Source organism: Anolis sagrei, chromosome 1, assembly GCF_037176765.1.
Source record: "Anolis sagrei isolate rAnoSag1 chromosome 1, rAnoSag1.mat, whole genome shotgun sequence".
NCBI classification, from domain to species: Eukaryota; Metazoa; Chordata; class Lepidosauria; order Squamata; family Dactyloidae; genus Anolis; species Anolis sagrei.
The window spans coordinates 229,162,659-229,177,363 of record NC_090021.1 but is presented as its reverse complement, the minus strand read 5'-3'; the positions used below and the strand labels follow the sequence as shown (position 1 = coordinate 229,177,363).

General features: G+C 40.6%; 1 protein-coding gene across 1 annotated transcript; it reads left to right on the top strand.

The window, feature by feature from the left end:
- The first annotated feature begins 2,361 nt into the window (after window positions 1–2,361).
- Window positions 2,362–11,512, top strand: LOC132761922 (olfactomedin-like). The gene is made up of 5 exons (XM_060754967.2): window positions 2,362–2,585; window positions 4,038–4,214; window positions 6,718–6,927; window positions 9,252–9,423; window positions 10,558–11,512. Exons 1-5 carry the CDS (start codon window positions 2,454–2,456, stop codon window positions 11,472–11,474), a joined length of 1,608 nt encoding a protein of 535 aa, XP_060610950.2. The 5' UTR covers window positions 2,362–2,453; the 3' UTR covers window positions 11,475–11,512.
- The last annotated feature ends 3,193 nt before the right edge of the window (window positions 11,513–14,705 follow it).

Below are 14,705 nucleotides of genomic sequence, written 5' to 3'. Positions count from 1 at the left end.
TGGCTGATGGAATTGGAAGGAAAAAGATTAGTAGCTGGAGGTGGGTGTAGCCAGAACCAAAGAAAGAAGACCACAGTCATTTTAAGATCAGTCAGGAGATGGGGATGGAAGAAGTTAGGGAAATGATGGTGAAAAAGAAGGAACTAGGAGACTTAAGAGAAGGAAGGAAGAGATTTGGGAACTGTTCTTTGTAACAGGAAAGAAACCTCTTTGAGGAATAATAGTTATTAGGCCTCTAAAGTGTTTAGAGTGCTCTGAAGGAAGGAAGGGAGAATTCAAAAGGGTTTAAAGGTTTCCTGTTTGAATTTCTAGTTGTGGAACTTTGTTAAAAGGAACGCAAGAATATAAGTACCATTCCGCTGTATTGACGAAAGCCTGTCAAGTTACTGCAACCATTAAGCTTATTGACTGTTCTAAATAAATAGCATTTTCCTGTTTTAATCCAACTGAAGGCTCTGTGTGGCTGTTGAACATTTCAGTAAAGGAGGTGGCCAATGAAATAAAAAGGTGGCAGCGAAAATAATCTTTAATAAATACTTGAAAGGGGCAAAGGCAGAATAAATATATATAGTGGAGGTTTTTCCACTGACTGGCTTACTGTGGAGTGAGGGTGCATGTGTGCAATGATTTCCCTCATGGCCTTGCCTAGGGCCAAGTCTTGTTATCTGCCTTTTGTCTTCCATCTTGTGTGGGAGTGTGTCTGAGGCAGTTACTCCCCTCAGTCGTCCGTTGTGTGGGATCATTGGTGGGCTGATTCCTTTACAACTGGTGGCACTTGGTGGAATATTCCTATATTAGGTGGCTATGGTGCTCCTTTATTGGTGCCATAATTGGTGGGATATCCCTAATTGGGTGCACAGACCTCCATACCCTAGTTCAAATTATAGCATGTGATAGTATCAGCAGAGAAATTGACACACTACTATGGAAGGAAAGAGGTAAACTTATGGTTTTCCTATTTTTTTTTTTTTAAAAAAAAACAACACAATTTATATGCTGCAATTAAAATGGAAAAGATATTCTGGCACCTACTACTATTAAACAGCCCAACAAAAAAAAAATCTTGGTGTCTTGATTTTTATTTGGGGTGCTGATTCAGACAATTGTGTTGAATAGACTGCATCCACTCTAGTTTCTTACATACACTTATCATTTTCTATGGGCAAGCAGATGAAGACTGGTATATGTCATATGTTCTGTGTCTCAAAAAACTAGAGCTGATAGAGAAAAACAGGTGCCATTTTTGGGATCAGCAGGTCAAATATACCCAGAAACAGATCTAACATTTAAGGCACCAAAATGTGTATTGGCTAGTGTTATTCTTGATTTCTTAGAAGACAAAATGGTAGGAGAGATCAATAGCTTCCTTGAATTATATTTAAATTGTACACACTTAAATGGATGGAGCCTTGAATAATACAGTTTAGGGAAACTGATGGTCCAGAGGGCTAATTCAGACCATGAATTGTCAGAATGTGGCTCACCACCTTATCAAGATTTTTGGAGGTCCATGTGTCTTCCTCAGCCTCCACTGACCCATTGTGGGGTGAAACCAGTTTCTGTTCTTGTCCAATCATTTTGGACAGGAACATTGTGGCATCAGGGAGCATTGTCACATCCCTGATATTGTGAAGCCTATGGAGGAGTTGTAGGTTGAGCCTGCCCCACCCAAGTCAATTCTACTTCTCCATAGCTAATATTAAGACCACCCTGAATAATAAGTGGCAAATAGAACCACCAGGAGCTCCCAATGGCGCAGTGGGGTTAAGCTGCTGAGCTGCTAAACTTGTTGACTGAAAGATTGCAGGTTCAAATCTGGGGAGCAACATGAGCTTCCGCTGTCAGCCCCAGCTTCTGTCAACCTAGCAGTTCAAAAACATGCAAATGTGAGTAAATCAATAGGTACCACTTCGGTGGGAAGGTAACGGTGCTCCATGCAGTCATGCTGGCCACATGACCTTGGAGGTGTCTACGGACAACGCTGGCTCTTCGGCTTAGAAATGGAGATGAGCCCCAGAGTCAGACACGACTGGACTTAATGTCAGGGGAGAACCTTTACTTTACCTAGAACCACAAAGAACATCACTGATATGATGTAGTTTTCTTTCTTTCATTCAGTTTGCTTCCTTTACTTTTCTACCCTATGGGTTCTGTTTTAGGGTCTGGCAACCCAAGGAAGGATCAGGTAGAACCCAGAAAAAGAAAATCATCCCACATACTTTCTCGTTGAAAAATTAACTTAAAATATGCTTTAGGCAGAGGCAGCCCAAAGTACAGGAAGACTTCTTATAGCCCACTTGCACATCATCTTATTTTATCTCATCAATAAAATAAGATAAAACATCAGATATAAACACCTCTTCAAATGGGCACATAAACTGTACAAAGAAAACTAATTTTGGAAAGTTCATAACATCCTGTTCTGTATCCCAAGGAAAATTCCTCTCTGGATCATGCTGCTCCTTCCTCTAGTTGACTATCTTGTTATAAAGAGGGTTCTAAAAACTCCCCGGACTTGGCTTAACAAACTCCTAGAAACTAATACCATGTTTTGGCTGCTCCTGTGTCTCACTGTGACCTCCTTGGTAAGTAATTTACCCAGAGAGGGTAAGTTGATTGTTGGCAGAAGTGAGCTAAGCCTCACCTGGAATCTGAGGGCCCTTCCACAGAGCCCTATATCCCAGAATATCAAGGGTAGAAAATCCCATAATATCTGCTTTGAACTGGGTTATTTGAGTCCACACTCAGATAATATGGCATAGTTCCTCTTAAGCCCCTACACTGAAAGAGACAGGTATCCTTTCCTTTTTTGGAACCCAACTTTCCATGGGTTTGTTCCTCTTTAATCCCCTACCCTAAAGAAGACAGGCATCATTTCCTTTTTTTTCAAGCCACATTTTCCATGGGATCATTCCCCTTAAGCCCCTACACTAAAGGAGACAGGCATCCTTTCTGTTTTTGAAACACCACTTTCCATGGGATTGTTCTCCATAAGCCCCTACACTAAAGGAGATAGGCACACTTTTAAAGCACTTCATTCAATGGGACCCACACTGTCTTTAAACCACTAATGGAAATAGAAGGAGCATTAGCAGAGCACCCACATGAATGCCCACACTGAAGCATCACAAATCCACCACTTCCCATCACATGGAAAAATACCAACTTTTAAGCGTTTCTATGAACAGGGGAAGGATTGGAGTCGATTTCTACCCATCTTTGAAATCCTGCCATTTCTACAGAGAGTCTGTGGGAATCCGTCTTTGAAATGGGTAGAACTGGGTAGAAACTGAGGAAAACTTCCATATGATGAGGTCCTGGAAGTTCCCAGTTACTGTTTTGTTTTTGTTTGAAAAAATGTGGCCATATTAAATGAAAAGCAAGTTGTAGTCATGCCTCCTGGTTTCCCCTTCTATGTGAATACAGATGCTTCACTGAAAATTGGTCTCCATGATCTATATAGGGAAACATGTATAAATAACTAGGCTGCCTACCCCAATGTATGTATTATTGTAGTATTGCAGATATGATTCAGCTGTGTTAGTATGGAATATCATTGTGCAAAATGATCTTGCAACACCTTAGAGCTCTTTACTACTGAGATTGACAGTACACCTATCCAAACTACACATCCCAGGAATCTGTAGGGTGACACCATAACCTCTAAAGTAGTGTTGAAGTATTATTCATATAGATATCTTAGATACATTAGCAGAAGAATTTTGGACCAAGCACAATGTTTGGACCAAGCTTAGACCACAGCTAAATAGTGGGAATGTGTTGTCTTAGGGCCCTTCCTCATTATCTGAGTGTGGACTTAGATAACCCAGTTCAAAGCAGATATTGTGGGATTTTCTGCCTTAATATTCTGGGATGTAGAGCTGTGTGAAAGCGTCCTTAGATATGCTGGTCATTTACTGAAATATCTATGTGTATGTGTGTTGTCTTAGAGAAAGAGAGTTGGTCACTATTCCAACTCAAGGAAAGCCCCTTAGTGTCTCAACACTGTGTCTGCATTTCTATTTCTGACATCCTAGGTCACTGCGGATCACATCATCTTTTATAATTCAGATGTAGCACCAAGGGATGGAGAAGGTAATGAATGTCTTTGCAGTTTAGAGATACCTGAAGAGCTCTTCCCTTCACACATGATTGATATCCTAGAGGATGCCTATGAAAACCTGACCGACCGTCTTAAAAATGACATAAGTAAGGTATGGAGCAAATCCTTAGGCTAAATTGCTTTTCACAGCCTTGGAACGGTCTAGAAATGTTGGGAGAAGGGAGTTATCAGCCAAGATCTCTCCTAGGTGCTCATATATCTTACTTTGTAGATGACAGAACAGAATAATGAAAAATATTCAATATACCCCAAAGAGAATTCTTGGATGGGGGTTTCCAAATCTACAATGTTATTATGAGGCTTTCCAATTAAGAGCACTACTAGAAATAAGTTTAAAGGGAGAAGATAAATGGATAAAAGTAGAGAATGAAATAAATCCAGGATGGGGAAAATACGGGTTATACACCAGAGACATTAACAAAATAAAGGAAAATCTAACAGGGCCGAGAAAGATAGCATATGACTGTTGGCAAAAATGGCAAAAACTATGGGCATATAAAATATCAGGAAAGACCCCTATTAAGAGCATGGGACTCCCCGAAAGGTTAGCAAATAACTTAGAAGAAAAGGAATTAAGGAGGGTACAAGATATGTGGAAACAAGATGGAGAGATAATTAATTGGCCAGAGTTTTTGGAAAAGGGGGGGGGGGGAAGAAAATTGGTTAAAATTAAAAGGGATTTGGGAAAAAGTAAAAAAAGAGGGTGCAAAACCCACTGAAGAACTAAAGGTAGATAAATTGCTAAATGCAAGAGAAAAGACAAGTAAAGGAACAGTGGCAAAAATATATAATTTAATGGTAGAAGATAAAGAGTTTATGATTAGAGCAATAAGTAATAAATGGAATGGAGTTAAACCATTACAGACAAGAAAAATAGAAGAAATAATTAGGAACATGAATAAAATAAAAATAGAAAAATATAATGAATTAGAAAAAAAGATGATATTAAGATGGTATAGAACTCCTGAACAATTGGCTTATATGTTAAAAGGAAAGAATTCGAAGTGTTGGCATTGTAATAAAGAAAAAGGTACTTATTCACACATGTGGTGGGAGTGTTCTGAAATAAAAAAATTCTGGCAAGTCATACAAGTAAAAATTCAGGAGATATTCCAGATAAGAATTCAAATTAATAATGATTTGCTACTTTGGGGAGTGTTGGATCATCCGAGTATAATAATTAATTGTCAGGAGTTATTTAAGGTAACAATAAGAGCAGCCCATGCAGTGATTGCCAGAGGATGGAAAGACAAATCGAAATGGACGTTAACTAATTGGAATGATTATATGTACGACCAAGTGCTATTAGACATTACGGGAATTATGACCAAACAAACACCAAGAATGGACAAAGAAAAGATCATTACAAATAGATGGAAGGTCTACTTCAACTGGGTGAAAAATGGAGGAGCCAACGATCACATCAAAGAAAAAACACAAAGACTTAGTAGATGACAGTTTACTGAAGATATCTCCTTTCAGCTGTGAGATTTTTTTTATAAATAGCATATGGCGTCTAGACCATATTCTGATGTTGTCCAGCCAAATGTGCTCCAGGTTTCATCTGTGAAAAATTAGAGGGTATGAAAGTATATAACACTGATACTTAATTGCACTTTGCAGATAGGAGGCTAATAAAGGCCACATGTATTTTGCTGTTCTATCTTATTTATCACCTTCCAACTTGGTATTAATAACACTAGTCTGGGAGTTAACTTATATAAAAACCACATCTCTTTTAGAAGGATCTATAGAGCTTTCTGGCTGAGACACAGACCCAGCTCTCCCTTATTTGACCCTCTGTTTTATTGGCTCTCAACCTCTGGGTCTCCAGATGTTTTGGCCTTCAACTCCCAGAAAACCTAACAGCTGGTAAACTGGCTGAAATTTCTTGGAGTTGTAGGCCAAAACACCTGGGGACCCACAAGTTGAGAACCACTGCATCTGCTTTAACACACACTAGCATTCAGTAGTGGTATATCAAAATATAGAGTGCTTCCATGTTTCCAGTGTGTTAAACAGAAGCAGTCTTTCTTCTGTAACTAGCTAGTTATGGTTCCCATAGAGCACAATTGCATTCAGTGTAACTAAATTATTTACATCTTCTTTACTGATTTACTTTGCAGTTGTGCACTTCTTAGAATCATTCGCTGTTTGTTTTTGACTCAATATAATTTGATGTGATAAGATGACATCTATTTAAAAGATAATAATGAATGTGTGCCAATTAAACTGAGAAAAGTTTGCTTAGTCATGTAGAAAAATGTTTCTAGAGAGATGGATTAATAGAAAACCACTAAAAACCGAAACAAGTTGTACCACAAGACTGAGGTTTCTGCAGTGTGAGAAAATGCAAATTGAACACAGGATGACAATCATTTCATGAGGTTATGGGACTCCACATAAAAACGAAGTGAATGCAAAATGCTTAGTGTAGAAATTCTCATCTGAAATCAATAAAAAAAAAACCAACTACAGGCATTCTAACAAAAAGGGCTACTGTATGAACAATGATGATTATGACTACATTGTGTGAATAGGATGTAAAAAAGCCTCAATATATTGACTTTAATTATAATTTTACATTTCTCTAGATTACAGTAATAAAAAATAATATAACAGAATATACTGACAAATTGAAAAACTTAACCGACACTATAATAGAGATGGAGACCAATGGCATCAAGGATGACAGTGATTACCAGAGAGTTGTGAAAGACATAAACAATCTGCAGAAATTGATTGAAGATTTAACCGATCGCCTAAATGGAACCGAAAATGGGGTAGAAGACTTACTCAACCAGGTAAAATTTTAAAAATTGAGGATGGCAGTATGACTGTTGGCTGTATTTTGATCACTAATCAGGACAATCAACAAAATATTGCACTGCATTGGAGCTAGGAAATGATGGGAGGGAACTAGGCAACAACTTCCAGAACCCTCTAATTGCAGGTTATAGTGTGAAAAGATGACTATTTCACATTTTGTGCCAAATCCCTGTATCTCTGGGGGATAAAATATGGCCCTTCAGACATTGTACTTTAAATCTTCAAGTTCAAGTTGCTGATCAAGCTGGGATCAACAACATGCGGAAGGCCACACGATTCCTGCCCATGCCCTTTTAGGATGGATGCTCTTTGGGTGTCCAGCCAGCACTGGACTCAAAGAGAAAAGCATGTATTTGCAATTTAAGTGACTCAAATTACTGGAAAAGTCTGGAAATTGACGTTTGTACTTCACCCCAGCACTTTGGGCACCTTGGAGTACAATCCAACTTCATTAAATTAAGTAAGATTGTATTCATGGTGCTTAAAATATTTGCAAGCACACGGATTGTTTGCATACAGCACACAACTAACCGTGGGTCAGTACTCAAGTTAAAGTTGTGAGTAAAGTTGAATAATCAAGATTAGCAGGAGGGAAAATGAAGTTTCACATTTATAAACTTCTCCATGGAATGGGGCATGTAATGCCTAGCCATGGTGAATGGGCTGCTGTAATACTGCATTTTGTTATAAACAATATCCAAGGTAAATAGTACAAGATATCCGTAGAAAAAGCCATAACTGGTTGTACTTGTCTAGTGGGAAAGAGTTGGTGTATGCTAAAAAGAAAGTGGGGGAATGAGGGTCTTTGGGCAGTGTTGGACTTCAGCTTCCAGTAATGGAGCTCCCGGTGGCACAATGGGTTAAATTCTTGTACCGGCAAGAATTTCGAATCCAGGGAGAGTGGGGTAAGCTCCTATCTCAGCTCTTGCTCCTCAAGTGGCGACATGAGAGAAGCCTCCCACAGGATGGTAAAAGAACCAGGCATCCCCTGGACAATGTCCTTGAAGACAGCCAATTCTCTCACACCAAAAGTGACTTGCAGTTTTTCAAGTCGCTCCTGACACGCACACACAAAAAGCTTCCAATAGCCTTTACTATCAACTATACTTGCTTGGTCTACTGGGATGTGCAGTACAACAATGTGTAGAGGACTTCATGATCTTAAATAGCCAAGATACATACTAAATAGAAAGCAGAATGTGTTGCACTTGTAAGCCAAGGCACTTTCTTTTCTAGGAGTGTCACCTGGGGTTAAAGGAGATAGGCAGCCTCAGCAGTTATGAGGAAGGGCATGATATGCATAAAATGAATGAATGGAATGAATACATACATACATACATACATACATACATACATACATAACAACCTTCAGAGGTGATATATGGTCTCCTCAAAGGAGTTCATCACTAACCACATTCCAAATGACAGTTCTGGCAACAACCTATGAAATCCTGAGACATGAAGTTTAGAAAGGTGCATTTAGACTTCTCAGTCAGAGAGCTCTTCTGATGCCTCTTATCAAACTTCAGATCCCAGGATTGCAAAAATGCAGCCATAATGTTTACAGTAGGATCACAGCACTATGATTTCATTGCGTAGAAGGGTCCTGGATCCCCAGCTTCAGTTCACTTTACAATGCTTTCTGTATTTCTTTTCCCACAGATCAGGGAATGTAAATATCATGTATAGTGTGATCTTGTACATAGACTGTATTCCAGGTGAGGACAAATTGCAGGGGCTGGGGTACTTTATAGCTTCGTAAATCTAATACAAGCCTCACCAGCCTCCAAAAACAGCACTACATGGGACTAGAAATCCACTTCCTGTTTTAAAAAATCTCTTTTGGAGCAGGTCTGAGTAGTAGAAAACAAGTGTCTTATTTTAATGGATTATCTCTAAAAAGGGGCATCCAGAAATGGAAAATCTGTTTTTTCTTGGCTTTTATTTTCTAGTTTGAGAGGACCTAGTAAGAATCAGAGGAACAGAAATGGCCAAGGTGTGATTTTCACACATACTTCAACCAATAGGAAAGCTTAAGAAAGATTCTTTTATTGGGATCCACCAGCTGAACTTTCCAGCAAAGGAAACATTTATGAACTTTGACAGAACTCTTGAGGCATTTCTCAAAACCACCTCTATTGCATTAACTTCTTTTGTCCAGACTTTCGATTTTAAGTCCATCCATTTAGATTCAGGGAGGCACCAAATTATAAACTATTGACCCACAGATAACACAACTGTAATGAAAAGTTGTCTGGGGTTGTGGCTATTTCATCACATATGTGCCTCTATGTTTTAGGTCAACAATGTCTCCAGTATGGTGTGGACACTAGAAACCTTTGATCAGAATGGAGTGTTATCGACACGTAGGGAACTTGCTTCAGTTCGGAAACAATTGGCTGAATGTGAAGAAGCTGCTGGGAACCCCAATTTTGGACTGCCTTCAGCTGGACTTGTGCCTCCTGAGTTTGGTAAGCAGGACTGGTGGTGAGCTGATGTCACAGTCCATTTATGCTTTGATGTATGACAAACTTAATGTTTTTCTTCTCACCTTTAATTGACAATTCTTACTATCTTCAGTGTATACATGGGGGTGGAGGGTGGGCGGAATGTGAATTTTTATGGTTTCCTCAGTCTTGGATTCACCCCTGATCCATTTTTGGCTTCTCTGGGTGGATCAGTTCCCAGTCTATACAGGTGGCATTCAGTACAGGATATCGTAAGCAAACTCCATTTCTATAGGGATGTTTTTACAAGTACTATACATAATGAATATAGTAAATTATTTAGGATGGGTATCCTTTATCTAGAATTCCAAACTCCAAAATTGTCCGCATGAGTGGCTAAAATAATAGCACCATTGCTTTCTGATGGTTCAACAGACACAAACTTTGTTTATTTCACAAAATTATTACAAGCATTGTATGTAAAATTACCTTTAGCTAGGCGCCCCCAGTGGCACAATGGGTTAAAATCCTTGTATTGGCAGGACCACTGACCAAAAGGTCAGCGGTTCAAATCCAGGGAGTGGGATGAGCTCCCATCTGTCAGCTCCAGCTTCTCATGCAGGGCCTCCCACAGGATGGAAAAACATCCACGTGTCCCCTGGGTAATGTCCTTGCAGACAGCCAATTTTCTCACACCAGAAGTGACTTGCAGTTTTTCAAGTCACTCCTGACATGAAAAAAACAAAACAAAAAAAATCCTTCAGTTATGTTAACGAGGCTCATATGAGATGTGCCTCATTAACATGAGTGCAATCTCCAAGATCTCATTATATGTATGCAAGTTTTCCAAAATCGGGGGGGGGGGGGGGATGGGGAAAAAACCCCATATACAGAACACTTCTTGTCCTATGCATTAAAAGTAAAGGATACTCAACTTCAGTGGAGGGATTTGGAAGCATTATGCAGAGGAAACATGGTTTGTTCATGTCAAAAGTTGATAGGACTAAATAATTTCTTAAAAGAACTGTGAAACAATTGCCAGGGATATTGTAACTACTTCAATGCCTATCAAAATCATAGTAAACAAGACCAAAACCACCCATAAATATTGCCAGGCAATAATAACAGAAATACACTTCCCTTTCTATTCCATCACAGGTAAATGTGATAACAAAAAACTGGTGAACATAAGCAAGCCATTTATAGTGAAACTGAACTGGAGAGGTTTCAGCTACAAACATGGAGCTTGGGGGAAAGACTTTGCTGTTGGAAACCAACATCCAGGCATGTTCTGGGTTGCTCCATTGAACACAGATGAACGTCGGATGGAGACTTACCGCCTCTATAATTCATATACAGATATGCTATTGTACAAAAACCAAATAGAGAAAAGCCTGTCCGAATATGTTGGCCTCACCTGGAACTATGCCAACTGTGGACAAGGAAGTGGAATCATCTTATACAATGGCAGCCTCTATTACAACTGCTATAACACCAGGAACCTGTGCAAGCTGGATGTCGTCACCCACAACCTCAAGCGCAAGGCAGTAGAAGGTGCCGCTTTCAACAACTGGTTCTCCTATAGTGGGGTCAATTGGCAGGACTTTGATTTTTCTGGTGATGAGAATGGTCTGTGGGTAGCTTATGCCACAGAACCCAGAAAAGGAAAAATAACAGTTGGAAAGCTTGACCCTGAAACTCTGGATATACTTGAGAAATGGGACACGTCACTATTCAGGCCAAATGCAACAAATACCTTCATGATCTGCGGGGTCCTGTATGCTCTCAAGCGAGTGAGTGCACATGTTGAGAAAATATTTTATTCATTTGACACCAGTACAGGTGAAGAAAAGGAATTGGACATCACTGTGGAAAAGCTAGCAGACACACCACAAAGTGTGAGCTACAACCCCAATGACCACAAGATATACATGTACAATGATGGCTACCTGGTCACTTACGACGTGATGTTTGAACGCCGTCCAGTGAGAAAAAGGCGAAGCGTGGCCGATCGGTATGAGAGCAACGCTGTTATAGCAATCAGCCAGGGCCAGCAGCGATATGCAATGGTATGAGAAAGAGCCAAGGCCAGGCTTGTGTATCTCTTAGCTACTGGGAAATGCATTAAAAGTTTAAATAAAACTAAGCTGAAAATCCCAGGAGTATTTGTGGCAGCTGTCCAGTTTACTAGAGATGTACTCAGGTTATAGACACATGGCACAGAATGCCATGCATTGTGACAACAAATATGTATACATCTATCAGAGCTCATAAGTAATGTTTTACGAGGAATAACATTGCCAGCACTTGGTACTTTAGGAGATAACATGAAGATAATCATACTGTTTTGGGGAAGTGTAAGCAAGTTTTCTTGTTAGCAAATTAGCCAAGAAAGGAGTGGTTAGAAAACAATCTCCAAGCACATTCCCAAGTGACATAAACTGAACACTTTGGTATCTGTAATGGCAAAGGCATGGTACCCTGTCCCCACCCACCTTTTGATTCTAGGAAACCCATGACATCAGTGTCAGCAAGCATGACAATACAGAGCCAACCAATCACTTCTGAAAACATCACATTTTGGTCTTGCTGGCTACAAAGACCATTAACCATGCCAACATTTCTCTAGAGGTGATGTTGCATGGATGCAATGCCAGTAGTGAAGTAAGATTTTTTGTGCCTATCACAGAGTAAGCCAATAAACAAGATCTCACTGCAGGAACGCACAATAAAATCAGTTCTGTGATATGGCCATCCAACCTTTGCGCAAATACCTCCTTAAAGAAGGAGAGCCCACACCCCAAGGAACATGGGTTTTGCAGACCTACTATGGCACTCCCAAACAGATATCTCCAGTATGACACTCTTCAGATGAGTTTGATAGGAGCTGCCATGATTCTCAATCAATGTTATCCCCACTATTGCCATCTAACATCTGGAGAAAGTAGACCAACCATGCAAAGCAACTGCAAGTGGTTTCCAAAGCCATGTAGACACAAATGTCTGGCTCTGAAAGCGCTAGATACAGTAGGTTCCAGAGACTTCTCATGCCACCTGATACTTTGATAGCCAGGCCAGCTGTGGAAAATGGGCTAGCAGAACTTTTCCCAAAACATTTCTCCCATGTCATCTGTGCTTTGCTCTCAAGCAGGCATTCTCTGGTGGCCTCTCCATAAGGGCCCACATGTTTCCTCGTAACATGTGTTTACCCCTACATAAAGAGGATGATCTGCAGAAATAAGACCTAATTTCAGCATTGGGTGATTATCCACATTAGTGTTACTTGAAATCATGGTCCTTGGTCTGGTATTGGTTTGCAATGAGTTTCCAAGAATTATAGTTGTAATCAGTGGTTACAAACATGGTGCCAGCTCATAGCATTATGGAATGCCAGCCCATCTGATACAACTGATAGCTTAAGATGCACTGATGTAAATTTCATCAGCAGCTGAGGGTTTTTTTTTAGTGGATAGCTTTGATTAGAATGGCCAAGCTTTTCCTTTTGGCAGAGCTCCTTAGTCTTTAACAGCTATGTGAGAGAAAGGCATTCAGCAGGACTGGTCATGAATATTTAGAGGTGGGATGCACAGAACTCTGGAGCCCCTGGTGGCACAATGGGTTAAACCCTTGTGCTGGTAGGTCAACAGTTCGAATCCGGTGGGAGTGGGTTGAGCTTCTCCTGTCAGATCCAGCTCCCCATGCAGGGACATGAGAGAAGCCTCCCACAAGGATGGTAAAAAGTCGCTCCTGACACACACACACACAAAGCAGCACTCTGCTCATTGAATGGTGAAAGAATAGGTTCTTGATAGGAAATAATTAGGGAAAGAGGCAGAAAACAGTAAGATGGGGAGAGATCTAAAAAGAACCTTGCTAAACAGATCTCAAGTCATATTCCGAGCCATGTTGGAAATGGGAAACTTTCAGTGGCCTGAGGAATCCCTTGCTTTGGCTGTTACTGTAGAATTACAGGAAGGTGGCACACCGACACAAATCCTTCCCCAATAGATGTGTGCAAATTGTAATTCCATGTTGGGTTTAGTCTTGAGTTACAGTATGTCCAGCCAAAGAAACCACACACCTTGCAGCCCACAGATTTCCTATGACTTTGCTAGTCAAGATATGGCACATCAAAGTAATTTATTTTTTGTCTTCCAAGGATAAACAGTGGGAGTAGCAACTCCTTGGCTGAAAGGGAAAAAAATTGTTGGCAAGTTTGGGTAAAGGGCTGTGCCTATTTACAAGCTCACAGTGTTTCCAGTGGGCAGATGATGGAGGTGTCTAGATCAAAGTAGTAAATCTATCCTGTTCTGTTTCATTTCCTCCTTATACCTCACCCTCTAAGATTAACGGATAAGACGCCACCAGCCTCAGTCTCTGCTTCTCTCTGCAGCACAACCATGTCCTTAATTTGGGGTGGGGGGATCTATTACAGGCTTTGCTATACTGATGCAACTATTCTTGGACATTGCCTGGCTGTGGCACCAAAAGAACAAGGCAGGGGTGGACTATGGTGGGGAATCTCCCATTGTTTTTTTTAACCATAGACCAACAAGAAACATACAGGAAAGGAAAGGAGATTCCACCTGAACATTAGGAAGAACTTCCTAACTTTGAGAGCTGTTCAGCAGTGGAACTCTCTGTCCTGGAGTGTGGTGGAGCCTCCTTCTTTGCAGGTCTGTAAACAGAGGCTGGGTGGCCATCTGTCAGGGGTGCTTTGAATGTGATTTTCCTGGTTCTTAGCAGGGGGTTGGACTGGATGGTCCACCCACGAGGTCTTTTTCCTACTCTATGATTCTATACCTTGCATACATTTTTCTAGATACTTTTGGATTCGAGCCCATGGTGGCGCAGTGGGTAAAACCACTGAGCTGCTAAATTTGTTGACCAAAAGATCACAGGTTCGAATCCAGAGAGCAGTGTGAGCTCTCATTGTCAGCCTCAGCTTCTGCCAACATAGCAGTTCGAAAACATGCAAATGTGAGATGATCAATAGGTACCACGCCAGTGGGAAGGTAACGGTGCTCCATGCAGTCATGCTGGCCACATGACCTTGGAGGTGTCTATGGACAACGCTGGCTCTTCGGCTTAGAAATGGAGATGAGCACCACCTCCCAGAGTTGGACACAACTGGAGTTAATGCCAGGGGAAAACCTCTACCTTTACCTACTTTTGGATACCAAGAGTGGCTTGAAAGGGGATGATATGCCCCAGAGTAGCTGAAGTTGTATGTACCTCTTCCCTGTTTCTGGGTTACAAAAGCAGCTATTTAGAGATGATTACTATTCTGCGATGAGGAGTTTGTT

What these genes read in the sequence shown, in the direction of transcription:
- LOC132761922 (XM_060754967.2), top strand. Translation starts at nt 2,454, where the DNA reads ATGCTGCTCCTTCCTCTAGTTGACTATCTTGTTATAAAGAGGGTTCTA. An exon ending in GTCTCACTGTGACCTCCTTG is followed by an intron (nt 2,586 to 4,037) that starts GTAAGTAATTTA and finishes CTGACATCCTAG; the next exon opens with GTCACTGCGGATCACATCAT. An exon ending in TAGAAGACTTACTCAACCAG is followed by an intron (nt 6,928 to 9,251) that starts GTAAAATTTTAA and finishes TCTATGTTTTAG; the next exon opens with GTCAACAATGTCTCCAGTAT.